The 17,181-nt window shown below is 39.9% G+C and overlaps 1 protein-coding gene across 4 annotated transcripts in view; it reads left to right on the forward strand.

Annotated features, from left to right (window-relative positions):
• The window catches only part of rps6kc1.L (ribosomal protein S6 kinase, 52kDa, polypeptide 1 L homeolog), a 99,340-nt gene that overhangs the window by 36,617 nt on the left and 45,542 nt on the right, over positions 1 to 17,181 (forward strand). For 2 of the 4 annotated variants that reach the window (XM_018261797.2, XM_018261799.2), the window contains exons 8-9: positions 6,776 to 6,891; positions 9,890 to 9,982. In XM_018261797.2, the coding sequence (XP_018117286.1) occupies positions 6,776 to 6,891; positions 9,890 to 9,982 (209 nt within the window). 4 annotated transcript variants of the gene reach the window in all.

Genomic DNA, 17,181 nt, shown 5'->3' on the forward strand with positions numbered 1-17,181 from the left:
TCTGGTTACCTTCCCATTGTTCTGTTTTATTTTGTTTCAATATCACCACTTTTGTGAATGCCCCCCAATGTGTCGCAGTGGGACCTGGATTTTACTATTGAGTGCTGTTCTTATATCTACTAGGCAGCTGTTATATTGTGTTAGGGAGCTGCTATCTGGTTACCTTCCCATTGTTCTGTTGGGTAATATCACTGGAGGGTAATATCACTCCAACTTGCAGTACAGCAGTAAAGAGTGACTGAAGTTTAACTGAGCACAAGTCACAAGACTGGGGGCAGCTGGGAAACTGGCAATATGTCTAGCTCCATGTCAGATTTCAAAATTAAATATAAAAAAATCTGTTTGCTCTTTTGAGAAACGGATTTCATTGCAGAATTAGCAGTAGTAGTGGAGCAGTACTATTAACTGATGCGTTTTTTCCTCATGACAGTATCCCTTTAAGTTCCTTATCTGCATAGCATTCTGTTCCTTGGTGAAGAATAAATATATATATATATATATATATATATATATATATATATATATATATATATATATATATATATATATATACACATATATAATCAACACTGTTAAAAATTAATCAAAATTAAGCTACTTCTGTCTGGTTGGACCTTGAATTAGAGTCCTACACGGAACCAATTTGTTAAACCCGAACCCGGCCCGCAACCCGGACCCGCATACTTACCCGATTGGACCCGCTACCTGACCCGCAAGTACTTTTTCTGCAACCCGATCAGTGACCCACTGACCATCAAGAAACAGGAAGTGCTGTCATTGTAAACCAGAAGTGACATCATTAGAAGTTGGCGTGATCAGAAGAAAAGGAGTAAAACAGGAAGTGCTGTCATTGTAAACCGGAAGTGACATCATTAGAAGTTGCCTTGATCAGAAGAAAAGGAGTAAAACAGAAAGTGCTGTCATTGTAAACCGGAAGTGACATCATTGGAAGTAGGTGTGGTTAGAAAAATAAGGAGTAAAACTCGCTATTGAGAAGACCCGCGACCCGAACCGCAAACCCGGAGAACTGCCGACCCGCGTCTATACCCGCTCCCGAAACCTCTACCTGCAACCCGCAGGGCACCACAGGTTTTTGCGTCTAACCCGCGGGTACCCGAGCCGCTGCAGGACTCTACCTTGAATGCCAAGATGGGTCATGTTCTTGCTCGGTATTTCAATTTTTCAGTTTTGTGCTGGTTTAGCTCGACCCCTTTATTGAGCTCTCTGGTGTGAGAAAGTTTTTGGCAAAATTCTGCCATTCTTTCTACTAATCTGTTGATTTGATTTTTACTTTTTTGTTCTGTACACGGGGTCAAGGCTGAGCTTTTAAGTAAATACATTTGTGTGGTTTGCCAGGAGCTCCCAATTATTTTCATGATCATTTATTTAGGTAGCGCTGGCTGTTCTGGTGGTAGTTGACATCCTATGAACATAACCTACATTTAAAGAAAAATCAATGACATTTATATTTTAGTCCCCCTAAAGAGGCCTCCCTTCCACCTCCCCAGCCTCTCGACTGTGGGACAACCAGAACTGCCATGTTTGCTTTACGTGTTACCGTCTCATGTCACGTGATGTTTTGTTTTCCCATGATCAGTTGCCAGGAGTATGTGCATTGAAGCCTATCTAGACTTGACTCCCAACTAAGCATGCTCCTGGTTGGCGATATCTATCAAGAGGCCGTTCATCTTTGGGATAACTTTTAGTATCTTATAGAATGTCCAAATCTTAGCAACTCCTCTGCAATTGGTCTTCATTATTTATGTTTTATAGTTTTTTATTTATTTTCCTTGCTCTTTAGCCTCTTTCCAGCTATCAAATGGGGGTCACTGACCCCATCTAAAAATGTTATTGCTACTTTTTGTTACTCAGGGATCTCCTATTTGTATTCAATTCTCTTATTCAAATCAATGTATGGTTGCTAGGGTAATATGGACCCTAACAAACAGATTGCTGAAACTGGAGAACTGTTGAATAACAAGTCAAATAACTCAAAACCCAGAAATAATAATAAATGAAAACCAATTTCAAATTGTCTCAGAATATCACTCTCTACATCATACTAACAGTTAGTTCCTGACGAGGAACCCTAAATTCACTTTGGGGTGACCGTTTTTAGCCACACCTCCAGTGATTACCTCCATAGACTGGCTGCTCTAATTTAAAAATAAAATACCTTAAACAAATAAAATACCCAAACAGTTTAAGGTACATAATGCTGTGGGCTACCCCACAGCACAAAGTCCACCAGGTCAGAAAAAAGTGGTAGATGTAGTTGTTTTTTTAAAGGTGTCGTTCACCTTTAAATTTCCTTTTAGTATCATGTAGAGCATGATATTCTGAGACACTTTGCACTTTGTTTTCATTTTTTATTATTTGTGGTTTTTGAGTTAGTTAGCGTTTTATTCAGCCGCTCTCCAGTTTGCAGTTTAAGCAGTTTGGTTGCTAGGGTCCAAGGTACCCTAGTAACCATGCACTGATTTGAACCAGAGACTGGAATATGAATAAGAAAAGCCCTGAATAGAAAGATGAGTAAACTGGAAAGAGTCAGAAGAAGGCAAATGATGCAAAAACTATTATAAAGAAAAAAAATGAAGGCCAATTGAAAAGTTGTTCAGAGTTAGCCATTCTATGACATATTAAAGGGGTGGTTAACTTAAAGGTGAACCATTTTCCAGCATCTTTGGAATATGGGCTGCACGGAATCCAGGATTTGGTTCTGTATTTGGCCGAATCCTTGTGCCTAGCCGAACCAAATCCGAATCCTTAAAATCATGTGGCTTTTTGGCACAAAACAAGGAAGTAAAAAATTTTTTGCCTCTTTTTCCCTCCTCCTCATTGATTTGCATATGCAAATTAGGGTCCGGATTCAGTTCCGTATTCGGCCGAATCTTTCACAAAAGATTCGGGGGTTCGGCCAAATCCAAAAAAGTGTACTCGGTGCATCCCTAATTCTAAACCTTCTGATTCTGACTCTCTTTAGCTTGCAAGTTAAAAATGCTGCCCTGGGGTCTCTGACCCAACCACTAAAAATGAAAATGCTTAACTGAAATGCTGACAATTCCCATCTTCTCACTTTTAACCCATTTTGAGGCTGGGTCTTTAGATCTTGCTGCACTGTGAGTTGTGAGTTCGAATTTAGATCACAGAGTAAACCATAAAAGTGAATTCTATGTCCTCTGTAATTATGTCTCTAAGAAGAACCCCTTAAAATTTATATTCTATAGCAAATAGTAATTATTCTGTTTTTTTTTTACCTCCAAGCAAAGAATCTGTTAAAACCTACAAAATGGGTTACATCTCCCAGCAAGCACAACTTAGCACCCAATTTCTCTCCATTGTTACTCCACGATGGAGTTAATAGTTTAATCAGAGCAAGACATTCACCCCTGTCCTTTTCTCTGTTTCAAATGGATCCTAGAATAAGAGAACGTTCCAATGTTCCTTGGATAGGGCTATCCTGGCCGTGCACTGGTGAGTGATGGATGGGTTCATGCACTGTTTGGTCAGCATCTGGTTATCAGATAGTTCCCAAAAGCTGCTATTATCCATCTGCCCCAAATTGCCTGCCTGCTGCCGTGCAATATTCCGGGTCTTGGGAACGATGCGCTGTAGCATCCAAGCACACTTCTTGTCTCTGCCTTTTCCTTTGTACAAATACACGGCACAAGCATTGAAAGACATAAGAGAACTTGATATTCAATACTATAAGCAGTGTGGCCCACGGTGTTTTAGGTTCAACATACGCAGGGTATGAAAAAATGGTAAATATAAGGCTTTCACCATTATTTTCTTTTGTTTGTATAATTGAGACTATAACTATATTGTTTTCTTGTTATATTTTTGGGAAGGTATTACGAGCCTCCATTTTCTTCAGTGGCCTCCTTACCACCACCCAAAGCCCTCCAACATTGTAATACAGGTATGGGGTCTGTCATCCGGTAACCTATTATCCAGAAAGCCCGAATTATGGAGACTCCATTTTATCTAAATAATCCAAATTATTCCTTTTTCTCTGTAATAATAAAAGAGTACCCTGTTTTGATCCAAACTAAGATATAATTAATCCTTATTGGGAGCAAAACCATCTTATTTATTACCAGGGTTTATTTAATGTTTCCATGATTTTTTTTTTTAGTAGACCTAAGGTACCAAGATCGAAATTACTGAAAGATCTTTTATCCGGAAAACCCCAGGTCCCAAGCAATCTGGATAACAGGTCCCATACCTGTACTGTATTTCAATAGGTGAGAAGTAATGGAATAACTTATGCTCATCTCTTAAGGAATTTCCACCAAAATGTGTCCACTTGATAACAGGTCCCCTACCTGTAACAGGCCACTTGCTGCGAATTTGTGCCAAGTACTCTCTAGGCCAGTGATCCCCAACCAGTAGCTCGTGAGTAACATGTTGCTCTTCAACCCCTTGGATGTTGATCCCAGTGGCCTCAAAGCAGGAGCTTATTTTTGAATTCCAGGCTTGGAGGCAAGTTTTGTTGTATAAAAACCAGGTGCACTGCCAAACAGAGTCTCAATGTAGGTGGACAATCCACATAGGGACTACCAAATGGCCAATCACAGCACTTATTTGGCACCCCAAGAGCATTTTTCATGTAAGTGTTGCTCCCCAACTCCTTTTGGTACCCGTGAACCAGATTCAAATATAAAAAGAGTTTGGGAGCATTCAAAACATTCATGGGAATGCCAAATAAAGGAAATGATTGGCTTTAGTAGCCTCTATGTTGATTGCCTGCCTAAAGGAGGTTCTGTTTGGCCATAAATCTGTTTTTATACAACCAAAACGTGCCTCTTAGCCTGGAATTCAAAAATAAGCATCTGCTTTGAGGCCACTGAGAGCAACATCCAAGGGGTTGGTGACAATATGTTGCTCACAAGCCACTGGTTGGGGGCCATTGTTCTAAGCCAATCACTCAAGCGCAGATTTATTAAAGGAAAAGGAAAGGCTTTGTGTACTTGGGGGTTCTAAATGTTAGGCACCCCCAAGTGATTGTACTGACTTACCGGAAACCCCGGGCCGGTGCTCCTATCAGCAGAAAACTGCAGCGGCCCAGGGTTATACCAGTGAGCGCCATGGAGCGATCTTCTTCCGTCTTCCCCTTTCCTTCAACCGAACTTTAACTAAAAAGTCGGCTATTTCATTCAACTGCACTTGCGTTTGCCTTCGGAAATTTGAAGAAAGAAGAAGCCGGAAGAGGATCGCTCATGGTGCTCACTGGTATAACCTTCGGATATTCGCCACCTAAAAGCTGCCGTGTTCATGTACAAGTCAATGAAAGAGGTCCGTTGAGCTTTTTGAAGATGTCAGCCTTCCTGACATTCCTTTTTTTTTCGTACAAAAACTAGATTCATGCGGTTCGAATACGATTCGAATTTTCGGGTCGGAACTATTCGATCGAATATTAGACATTTTTTCTTAAGTAACCTCCCAGTCGAATTGTGAGTATATTCAAAAAAAAAACTTGCATGAATTCGAATTTCGACCTTTGATTAATGGGCCTCCCCTTGATAAAAATGAAATAAAACCGATTTAGCTGACGCAGGAACATCTCCCTGGGATTCCAGTCTCTTTACACTCGCCTATCATAGTCGGTTTATTTTTGACAAACTTCCACTTCAAACAGGCAACTTGTATTGTCGAAAGGGAAGATTGAATGAAAAACATCATGGAGCTACAAGACTTTCACGACTGAATTCTGTAATCACATACACCAACATTAATAAATGTGTTCAACGCAACTAAACGCCAAAACACGAGACTAAACAGATACGGTTTAATTTCATTGTAATGGAACAGCTTTTTTATAGGTCTGCAATCGTACTTTAAGTTACCAAGGCTAGACGAACCCATAGCCACCCACAGCGAAGGAATGCTTACAGAGCTAGACATACAGAGCATTTCAGTGCATTATGGGAAATAATTTCACCTATTTTCCACCAGGGTTTTCCATTTTATTGTTAAAGGATCAATAACCTAGATTATATGGGAAATAATGTACCCCCTATAGTAAAAATATAATATTTCTGGTAGGATGCACTGAATCCACTATTTTTGATTCGGCCGAACCCCCGAATCCTTCGTGAAAGATTTGGACTGAATGCCGATCCGATTCCTAATTTGCATATGCAAATTAGTGGTGGGGAAGGGGAAAACATTTTTTACTTCCTTGTTTTATGACATAAAGTCAAGCGATTTCACTACCTGCCCCTAATTTGCATATGCAAATTAGGATTCGGTTCTGCCGGGCTGAAGAATTCGGCCGAATCCTGATCCTGAACTGAATCCTGGATTCGGTGCATCCCTAATTTCAGGCCATGCAAGATGCATGCTAAAATGAATTAATACAGTTCAGTGATTTGCAAGTTACTTATTTCACAATAAATATGGTTGACTGCATGGCTGATCGACCATCAATTGAAACCTATAAGGAGCCATATGGAATGTAACTGCACTAAATCAAATCAGCCAACCCTAACCTTATTTTGATACATAAATAAATAACACGGATCAGGGGGAAGTATTGCTACTCTCTCTCTCTCTCTCTCTCTCTCTCTCTCTCTCTCTCTCTCTCTGAAGGGAAGGCACGTTCTAGTGGTAAAATATGAAGCGTTAAGAATAAAGCTAATTATTCCATTTACGCAGATCGATACAGTTTGACTTTCGCTATTCTTTGATATCGCTTCATAAACCACTTTAGATATCACTTGCATATCACTTCATTGATAGAAAACTTACGCTCTACCATTTGTTTTTGTAGGAGAGCCAAGTCCAACGCGGCGGGAAGCGGTGAAGAAGAAGACTGCTGAGTATCTGATGCGTGCAGAAAGTATCTCCAGCTTATCTCTTAAACGCCCGCCGGAGGAGCTTAGCGCTGTAAGTTGCATTGTTACAAAGTGTCCATGCAGTAACAAAGAGTATTATATGACCTAACGGTTTTGGATTCATTGACTATTTCCCCACCCCCCTTAGGCTCACAGAGAGGTCCAGTCTGCCCTTACCTTGTTCCATTGCTCCATAGAATTCCATTCTATGGGGTATTTATCAAAGAGTGAAGTCATAGATCATCCCAGTCCTCTAGAGTGAAATTCCGCCACTCTTCATTCATTTCTATAGGATTTTGAAAAGCGTATTTATCAAAGGATGAACTTTCACTTTCACCCATTGATAAATACTCTTTTTTTTAAAAATCCCATAGAAATGAATGGAGAGTAGAAGCCAATTCAGGACATAGGTTGAACTGCACATGCTCATTCAAGATCTGCATCGCTGCTCTAACAGAAGAAGACCAGAAGACAGCGGAAGATAACCCTTTGAAATCTACTGATTTAGTGCAGGTCAGCAGGCAGTCAGGCTTCTAAAAAGAATAGATGCTGCGTGGAGGGACCTTGGAGTGGGATGGAGAGAGATGTAGGGCTTAGTTCTCCTTTAAGTTCCTCAGCTTTCCATAGTAGTGATGCACAGATTCTTTGCAAGGGACTTCAAATCCCAGAATCCATCACTTAACAATGGAACAAGGTGTTGGGAGGGGTTGCATTATACTGTGAGCCTAAAGGTGGCCATAGACGTAACAATTACAATCTTTCTTGGAAAAGATCTTTTCAAGAAAGTTCATTTGCTTCAATACACACGTGTATAGCTGAATCGTCAGATATACAGGTATAAAAAAAATTCTACCTGTATCTGACGATTCAGCACTAACAACGGCTGATGTTCGGGTCCCTTCAAAGGCACCCGATCGAAATTTTCTGTCCAGCCTGTTTGACGGGCCGACCAATATCCAAGTCTTCTGCCGATATCGACCGGCTCTTTTCCCACCATACACACATAGAATATCGTACAAAAATTTGTTTCGTACGATATTATCTGTTCGTCTATGGCCACCTTTAGTGTCATGTTACACATGCATTATTTGTTTTATGGTTTTCTTTTCATCTCCCCTCCTGTTGTCCCCTGTGATCTTGGTTTACTCCAATTGTTCAGTAGTTTATGCGAGGCTCCATTTTCAACTGCGTGTATATTGCTGGAGTGGATCCTATTATAATCTTTTGACCCATCCGGATGTTGACTGTGCTCAAGACAACTTGATAAGTTTCTATAAGTTCTATTTCTTAGAAAGGGAGGCAGAACACTAAGGGCACACGCTCCGATTCGGGGAGATTTGTCGCCCAGCGACAAATCTCTTCCGGGCAACTAATCTCCCCAAACCGGAATGAGAAACTTCGGAAAACGAACAGTTCCAAGTGCCATCCTGCCGGCGATTTACATTCTAGCTGGTGGGAGGCAGTTCGGGGAGATTTGTCGCCCCGAAGAAGAGGAGATTTGTCGCCAGGCAATTAATCTCCCCGAATCTGACACAAAGGGTTGTGAAAAATTGGTCCCAGTGAGCTGGAAGTGTAGAAAGGTTGCATTCACTCTGCATTCCACTGACCTTCGGAAGAGGTTTGTGGGGAATCCTTCTAGATTTCCCTGAAAGCCCAGACTAAAGGTCTATAAGTGTGAGTTTTGGGGTAAACACTTGGTACCCTAAATGTATTTGGAACTATGGTTGAACAGGCTAGATAGCATCAATAGTAAATATATATATATATATATATATATATATATATATATATATATATATATATATATATATATATATATGTGTGTGTTACCTTCTTATGAACTAAGGGTGGACCTAACTAAGGGGCAGATTTACTAAAGGGCGAAGTGGCAAATGCTGGCAACAATTTTCCAGCGTTACTGCCTGCAGGGACATTGCCGATCTACTAACGGGCGCAGGCGCCAATTCGCTAGCCAAAGAGATAGGCGCTAGCGCTCATTCGCACTGGTGAATGGATGTTACTCCGCAAATTCACTAAGATGCAGATTTTACTGAACGTTACCTCTTTTGCCAGACTTGCCTTCACCAGCTCAGATCAGGCAAAGTGCAATGGAGTGCATAGATCTTCCTCATTTTTCCCAAAAAACGCTGGTGTCTTTTTTCCTTTTTTCAGAGTGATAGCCTGCAAAATGCCTTGAATTTTTTTTTTTTGGTAATTGGGTTAATTTCCTAACATATGGAACACAAACTATACACTGGGCTCATGTGTAGGGCATTATAACAACTCTATTTTATTTATTAATGTTCCTTGGACTTGTGTAGTGTAATGTATTTGCTGCAACATATATGTCCATTCAGCTTTATCATTTCCCGCCGTATGCAAATTAGCCAACGCTAGTGCATCTTAGCTTTGGTTGCCAAAGTAACGCTAGCGAAAATTTACAGCCTATTACGCCCTTTACACAACTTCGCATTTTAATAAATTAGCGCTGTCTGAGCGAATTTTCGCCTGGCGAAGTGTTTCAATGGCTGCAAAGCTGTCGCTGGCGAATTCTCACAGGTTAGTGAATCTGCCCCTAAGTTTTGTGCCTGTGAAAAAGTCTGAAAAGAAAAGGGATAAAGAACTTGTAGCTGTTTCTTTATGTATGTTGAGCACCTCTCTGCTGGAAAATAGCCTCAAACCTACAGCGTCCGTATAATACTTACAACAGAACTTGTCTGTCCTTTGTGTGAATCCTCTCTTTCTCTTCCAGAGCTGAAATAACCACTTAATTAGCATTAATTATTTTCATTGTCTTGAAACAAATCCCACCAAAAAGCAGCTTTTAGTATTACTGGGTTTTTCTTTTTTTCTTCGTTCCCTGGCTTCCTCCTCTTGATTTATTTACTTGCAACTTAATAATTAGAGCGCCTCATAAAAACGTCATCTTTCATCTCCGCTCTGTGATTTATGATAAATTTAGTTTCCTTCGGCTTGGCATTTGCTCCAGCAGGCGGCCTTCCTTCAAGTACCTCACTGATTGATGTCTCATCTTTGATATCTTCCATTAGCCTCCAGGAGCACTAAGTTCAAGGCCCTCTTGGAACCTAAGGAGTCCTGCCGAGGAACTGAAGGCCTTCAGAGTCCTTGGGGTGATTGACAAGGTAATTCTTCAGCATCTCTTCAAGAGTTCACTCATAAATCGACCGCCTGCTGTCATTTGGGCCTTTGAAGTTGAGGATCTTAAGAATATGAAACAAAAGGGGAAAATGACTTGGATGCATTTGCACTTTTAAAATAACAAAAGCAGCAAAAAGGCATATAAAAAAAAAAGCACTGACTTTATGTAAGCAATTCATGTGAGGTTGTATGGAATATTTTCAAGGTAAAAGGGCACGGTGCTTGTTTGGTTGTTGTGGCACCAGATATAAACACGAGGCCGCTGCTCCTTTTAATCTGAGGTCAGGGGTTTGAAGCCGATACAGATACACTCAAGCAGAGAGGCCGTTGCGTCAATCTAAAGGATAAGCCGCAAACACACAGTAGGAAAGACCTTTAAATCGATGTCAAGATCCATTTCTGTTTCATGCGGTGTAACACATGCTGAGCGGGAAGTTATTTTTGTGTAAAAGATTTTGTAGGAGTATACAGGTATAGCATCTCTTTTCTCGTATGCTTGGAACCTGGGATTTTCCCAAATAAGGGGCGCCATGCTTTAAAGGGAAGGTGTCTATAAAATATAACTGGTTCTGTTTGATATGCAAGTCTCCTCTTTCTGTGACTTCTTGTACTTCACGTTGTTTTTACCTGTATCAAGAATGGACGGTTTTGATGACTTTTTTTTGACAATCGCTGCGCGTCATCTTTTCATGCAACGTGGTGACTGGAAAGATTCTAGGATATTTATTGTACAGGGTATCGAATCTGTTATCCGGAAACCCGTTATCCAGATAGCTCCAAATTATGCGAATACATGTATGGGGTTTTCCGGATAACAGATCTTTCCTTAAAGTGGATCTGCATCCCTTAAAGCAGAAGGAAAGCTACCAAGGCAGTTTATTGTCAATAGATTAGCCACAACAGTGCAAGGTAGAACACCATTTTTATTCTTTAGAATGCTTTTCCATACCTGAGTAAACAGCTCTAGACAATGTCTCTGTTTGCTGAGGATAGCAGCTGCCATATTTGCTTGCTAAAACATAACTTCCTGCCTGAGTCTCTCCCTTCTTACTCATAGCTCTGGGCTCAGATTACAGCAGGGAGGGAGAGAGAGGAACAAACTGAGCATGCTCAAGCCCTAGCCCTGGAGGTTTAATTGAAAACAGGAAGTCTGATACAGAAGCCCATGAGTACGCAATAGAAGGAAAGAAATGCGGTGTTTCTTTTGACAGAGGACTCAGAGCAGTATTACTTTGAGGGGTTACGGATATATTTATATTGACCTTTCTAACAAAGCTTACTTAATTTTAACCTTTCCTTCTCCTTTAAGTCTACTAGAAAATCATGTAAACATTAAATAAACCCAATAGGCTGGTTTTGCTTCCAATAAGGATTAATTATATCTTAGGTGGGATCAAGTACAGGGTACTGTTTTATTATCACAAAGAAAGTAAATCATTTTTAATAATCTGTATTATTTGGATAAAGTCTATGGGAGACAGCCTTCCTGGATAACGGGTCCCATACCTGTATAACACTAAGGGGCCGATTCACTAAGGGTCGAATATCGAGGGTTAATTAACCCTCGATATTCGACTAGGAATTAAAATCCTTCAACTTCGAATATCGAAGTCGAAGGATTTAGCGCAGATAGTTCGATCGAACGATCGAAGGATAATTCCTTTGATCGAACGATAAAATCCTTCGATTCGAAGGATTTTAATCCAACGATCGAAGGAATATCCTTCGATCAAAAAAAGTTAGCCAAGCCTATGGGGACCTTCCCCATAGGCTAACATTGACTTCGGTAGCTTTTAGATGGCGAACTAGGGGGTCAAAGTTTTTTTTAAAGAGACAGTACTTCGACTATCGAATAGTCGAACGATTTTTAGTTCAAATCCTTCGATTCAAAGTCGTAGTCGAAGGTCGAAGTAGCCCAAAAAACACTTCGAAATTCGAAGTTTTTTTTACTTCGAATCCTTCACTCGAAGTTAGTGAATCGGCCCCTAATATTTCATGACAAAATATAATTGCTGATGTTATAATGTAATGCCCATTCATACAGTGGGGATGTTTATTTAAGGATGAGGTTATATTGTGGGTATCTTAGGGTTCTGGCAATAACAGGGTTACATTTCTCCCCAGTAATATTTCTTTGTGTTATTGTTCCATGTCATATTATGCACACCGTGTAGCTTCCTTACTCCGTCACGTCCCTTGCGACCTTGCCTGGTTATTTGATAAGGTGACAAATAGCTCGACGTGCTCCCTTTTTCTCTAGGCTTGCCTGTTGCCTGCCTCTGGGTCTGCAGCTTCCCTTATGCTGACTTCTACAAAACTCCTTCTATCTCGTGTCTCAGGGCTTTGATGCATATGTTCTGAAGGTGGCCACACTGACTTTGGATGGCAGCAGATGGCAAAGCTTCAGGTTGCCACCGGCTATGCTGGTGTTAAGTTGGAAAGTTAACGTTTGATGATGGATCAGCAGTGCATATAAAAGGACCTGACAACACAAATATATTTAATTAAAATAAAATTTGCATAGGGAACGTTCCCAGACGTGCGTGCACTAAACTTAAATAAGCATTTTAATGGCTTACATTGATATCTCATTATTTCATGTTGTTGGAGGGAATTCATTTTTTAAAATATTTGTATAAATGATTAATTATTCTCTTTGCTTGCTAGAATTTGTAAAACTTATTGAAATGAATGGTTGCCTTTTTATAGAATAAGTGGCCTCATAGCATCATTGGTTCATAACAGGGAAACAAGTACAGGTATGGGATCCATTAGCTGCAAACCCGTTATCCAGAAAGCTCGGAATTACCGAAAGTCTGTCTCCCATAAACTCCATTATAATCAAATAATCCAGATTTTTAAAAACGATTTCCTTTTTCTGTGTAATAATAAAACAGTCGCTTGTACTTGATCCCAACTAAGATATAATTAATCCTTATTGGAGGCAAAACCAGCCCATTTGGTTTATTTACTGTTTAAATGATTCTCTAGTAGACTTAAAGTATGAAAATCCAAATTACGGAAAGATCCATTATCTAGAAACCCCAGGTCCCGGGCATTCTGGATAAGAGGTCCCATACCTGTATTTATCATTACTTTAATGTCTTTTAAATACAAGCTGATGAAATATAGCATATTGTAGTGTATACAAATATGTTCAGGACCTGGGTTTTTTGGATCTTTTTCCGCATCTTTCCATAATCTAGATCTTCGTACTTTAAGGAGGTTGTTTATCAAAGGTCGAGTTTGTAAGTTTTTTTTTTTATACCTTGAATAAACTCAACTCGAATGTTTTCTTATTTATGAAAAAACTCAAATGTAAAAAATTCAAAGCAGTGTAATCGGGGTGAAAACCCCTAATACTCGAATTTGAGTTTCCGGCGGAAAAAAATTCCGTAATCACTCAAATTTATCAAGTTTTCAAACGCAAGCCACCCAAAAAAAACCCTTAACATCATGAAGGCTACAAACTTTTCAGATTCAAGCTATTTCCAGCTTCGGGGTATAATAAATCTCAAAAAATGTTAGTTTTAAAATTAGAAATATTTTGAGTTTTTACTGAAATCTATCCTTGAAAACTCGAATTTTTCGGGAAAAAACTAACTCAACCTTTGGTAAATAACCCTATAGGTATACTAGAAAATCATGTAAAAATTTAATAAACCCAATAGGCTGGTTTTGCTTCCAATAAGGATTAATTATATCTTAGTTGGGATCAAGTACAGGTACTGTTTTATTATTACAGAGAAAAAGGAAATTATTTTTAAAAATTTGGATAAAATGGAGTCTATGGGAGACGGCTTAACCGTAATTCGGAGCTTTCTGGATAACGGTTTTCCGGATAACGAATACCATACCTGTAGTAGAAAAACTAAACACACCTCACACTCAAATATGTTAATATCAAGTCAAAGTTTGGGGCATAGGATGTAAAGAAAAGAAACAAATCTATGTAAAGATTTGGGGGCTTTGGAAACTGAAAATGCCCTTTCCAGTGGCTTCATGCCTTGTTTACTGGTAAAAAGAGGTTCTTTATGATAAGCTCATTAAAACCATATGATTCCTTGTCCTTTGCTTATTCTATTCCAGGATGCAGCCGAATCCTTCTGCCCAGCCGAACCCTAATTTGCATATGCAAATGAGGGTCAGGGAAGGAAATTGTGTGACTTTTTGTCACAAAACAAGGAAGTAAAAAATGTTTTCCCCTTCCAACCACTAATTTGCATATGCTAATTTGGGATTCGGTTCGGTATTCGGCCAAATCTTTCGCGAAGGATTCGGGGGTTTCTACCGAATTGAAAATAGTGGATTCGGTGCATCCCTAATTCTAAATATATATCGTGCTGAAAGTGTTGTGACAAATCTCATTGGCTGTTTAGATTTTACTTATGGCTGAATTCGCCATTGATTTGGGGGGTTTTGTTTGTTTTTTTTATCCTCTGGGGCTGTTTAGTTATAATTTGGGTAAAATTTACTTTAATTGAACTAAACATGTTCATTTCCCAGATGCCCTTAGTCACGTGACTTGTGCTGATAAGCTTCAGCCACTCTTTAGGGCAGAGACACATGCTGCTATTTTGGGAGATTTGTCACCCAGGAACAAATCGCGTCTTCTTTGGACTACAAATCTCCCCGAACTGCCTTCCCGCCAGCTAAATAAATCACTGGTGGGATGGCACTCGGAGCGCTTCGTTTTCCGAAGTCGCCTGAAGTTTCCTCGTGAGACAACTTAGGAAAACGAATCGCTCCGAGTGCCATCCCGCCGGCGATTTACATTTTAGCCGGCGGGGAGGCAGTTTGGGGAGATTAATCGCCCCGAAGTAGAGGAGATTTGTCGCTGGGCGACTAATCTCCCTGAATCTGCCTGTGTGTCCCTGACCCTTAAAGCTGCTCAGTTCTTGTTGTTCTTTTCCAAACCTGTATATATATCTTAAATAGATATTTTAGTTGCACTGAGCAGAACTATTTCTTTTTTTATTATTATTATTGCATATTGTTTCTTCTTTACATCAAGTTTAGTATTTTACAGAATCGAAAATAGTGGATTCGGTGCATCCCTAATTCTAAATATATATTGTGCTGAAAGTGTTGTGGCAAATCTCATTGGCTGTTTAGATTTTACTTATGGCTGAATTCGCTGTTGATTTGGGGGGGTTTTGTTTGTTTTTTTAACCTCTGGGGCTGCTTAGTTATAATTTAGGTAAAATTTACTTTAATTGATTTTATTTTCAGTGTACCAAAGCTGCTGTGACTGAGAACACAGATAGAGAATGTTCTAGATGCAGAGTAATTGCATAAAAATAACTCATGTGAAAGCTAAGTGGCCCCTCAACAATTTAGAATCCTGCATTGAAATCCATTTTTTAGATTTAATTTTGAAATCTGACATGGGGCTAAACATGTTCATTTCCCAGGTGCCCTTAGTCATGTGACTTGTGCTGATAAACTTCAGCCACTCTTTAGGGCAGAGACACATGCTGCTATTTTGGGAGATTTGTCACCCAGCAACAAATCGCGTCTTCTTTGGACGACAAATCTCCCCGAACTGCCTTCCCGCCAGCTAAATAAATCGCTGCTGGGATGGCACTCGGAGCGCTTCATTTTCCGAAGTAGCCTGAAGTTTCCTTGTGAGACAACTTAGGAAAACGAATCGCTCCGAGTGCCATCCCGCCGGCGATTTACATTTTAGCAGGTGGAGAGGCAGTTTGGAGAGATTAATTGCCCCGAAGTAGAGGAGATTTGTCGCTGGGCGACTAATCTCCCTGAATCTGCCTGTGTGTCCCTGACCCTTAAAGCTGCTCAGTTCTTGTTGTTCTTTTACAAACCTGTATATATATCTTAAATAGATATTTTAGTTGCACTGAGCAGAACTATTTCTTTTTTTATTATTATTATTGCATATTGTTTCTTCTTTACATCAAGTTCAGAGAATGTGTAGTGATAGTCTCTGTTCTAGATAAAGCTCCTATATAGTAAACTCCTCCTTATCTTTAAGCCTGATACGTATAATATAAAAATAAATACGCTTTGTTAAAATAAAAATGTAAATATTAGGCAGAACACCTTTCCAAAACCTAGTTTTATTGGTTCATGTTCATTTTTTATTTATTTCCACGGAAAATCACTGCCCTCAGCAAAGAAATCTATCTGAAGGTTTATCAGAGCTGTTTCTCTGTCCTTTATGTAGACGGATTCATTAGCGATTGGCCTATTGTCAGCACTAAAAAAAAAAAAGGAAAAGCAGTGTGGCTATTTGGCTCCTTATGATCTTTTGTGAATGAAGCTATCTTATTAATACAGAGCCCCAGAATTGTTCATTAAGAAAGTACTTCAACCAAGTGTGGATGGTGCAAATGTGAAGTTCTCCAGATGTTCAGAGGAAAGACTCCCCTTTATACATAGCAATACTGCCAATAACTCCTGATGTTTAGCTGTTAGCTACAGTACTGACGGTATTCACTTCTGAAGGAAGAGCCATTCCTACAGCTTGCACTGAACCCACAATAGTACTGGCAGTATTGCTCAGCCTCCATGTTATATTTATTCAGAGGCAGACTGCCCATCCATCTGTGCACGAGATTCTGATTATAGCTCTTGCAGCAAAATATAAAAATCAACCCTGCATTCTCCATCTAGCTGTTTTATTAGTAGGACATCAGCGGTCACTTTTTTTGCAATCAAATATCGTATTTTTCCCTATGACGAAACGCTTCTTCATATGACCTTAGGGTGTGCGTAGTAGAGCACACATCTTGGGGTCTATAGGATCACTGTTGTAGAAGAAGCATGGCAAGCTCACTAATAAGAAAATGTTTAAAACGTATAGTAGTGTAAGATGATATTTGTAGTAATGGTGGTAATGGCCTCTGGGAAGGGAGTGTGCCTGTGGGATAGCAGGTATAGTAGGGAGAGATGGTGTCTATAGTAACAGTGGGATAATAGTCTCTGGGAAGGGAGTGTGACTGTGGGATAGCAGGTATAGTAGGGAGAGATGGTGCCTATAGTAACAGTGGATAATAGTCTCTGGGAAGGGAGTGTGACTGTGGGATAGCAGGTATAGTAGGGAGAGATGGTGTCTATAGTAACAGTGGATAATAGTCTCTGGGAAGGGAGTGTGACTGTGGGATAGCAGGTATAGTAGGGAGAGATGGTGTCTATAGTAACAGTGGATAATAGTCTCTGG

Source organism: Xenopus laevis, chromosome 5L (genome assembly GCF_017654675.1).
Source record: "Xenopus laevis strain J_2021 chromosome 5L, Xenopus_laevis_v10.1, whole genome shotgun sequence".
Classification (NCBI taxonomy): domain Eukaryota; kingdom Metazoa; phylum Chordata; class Amphibia; order Anura; family Pipidae; genus Xenopus; species Xenopus laevis.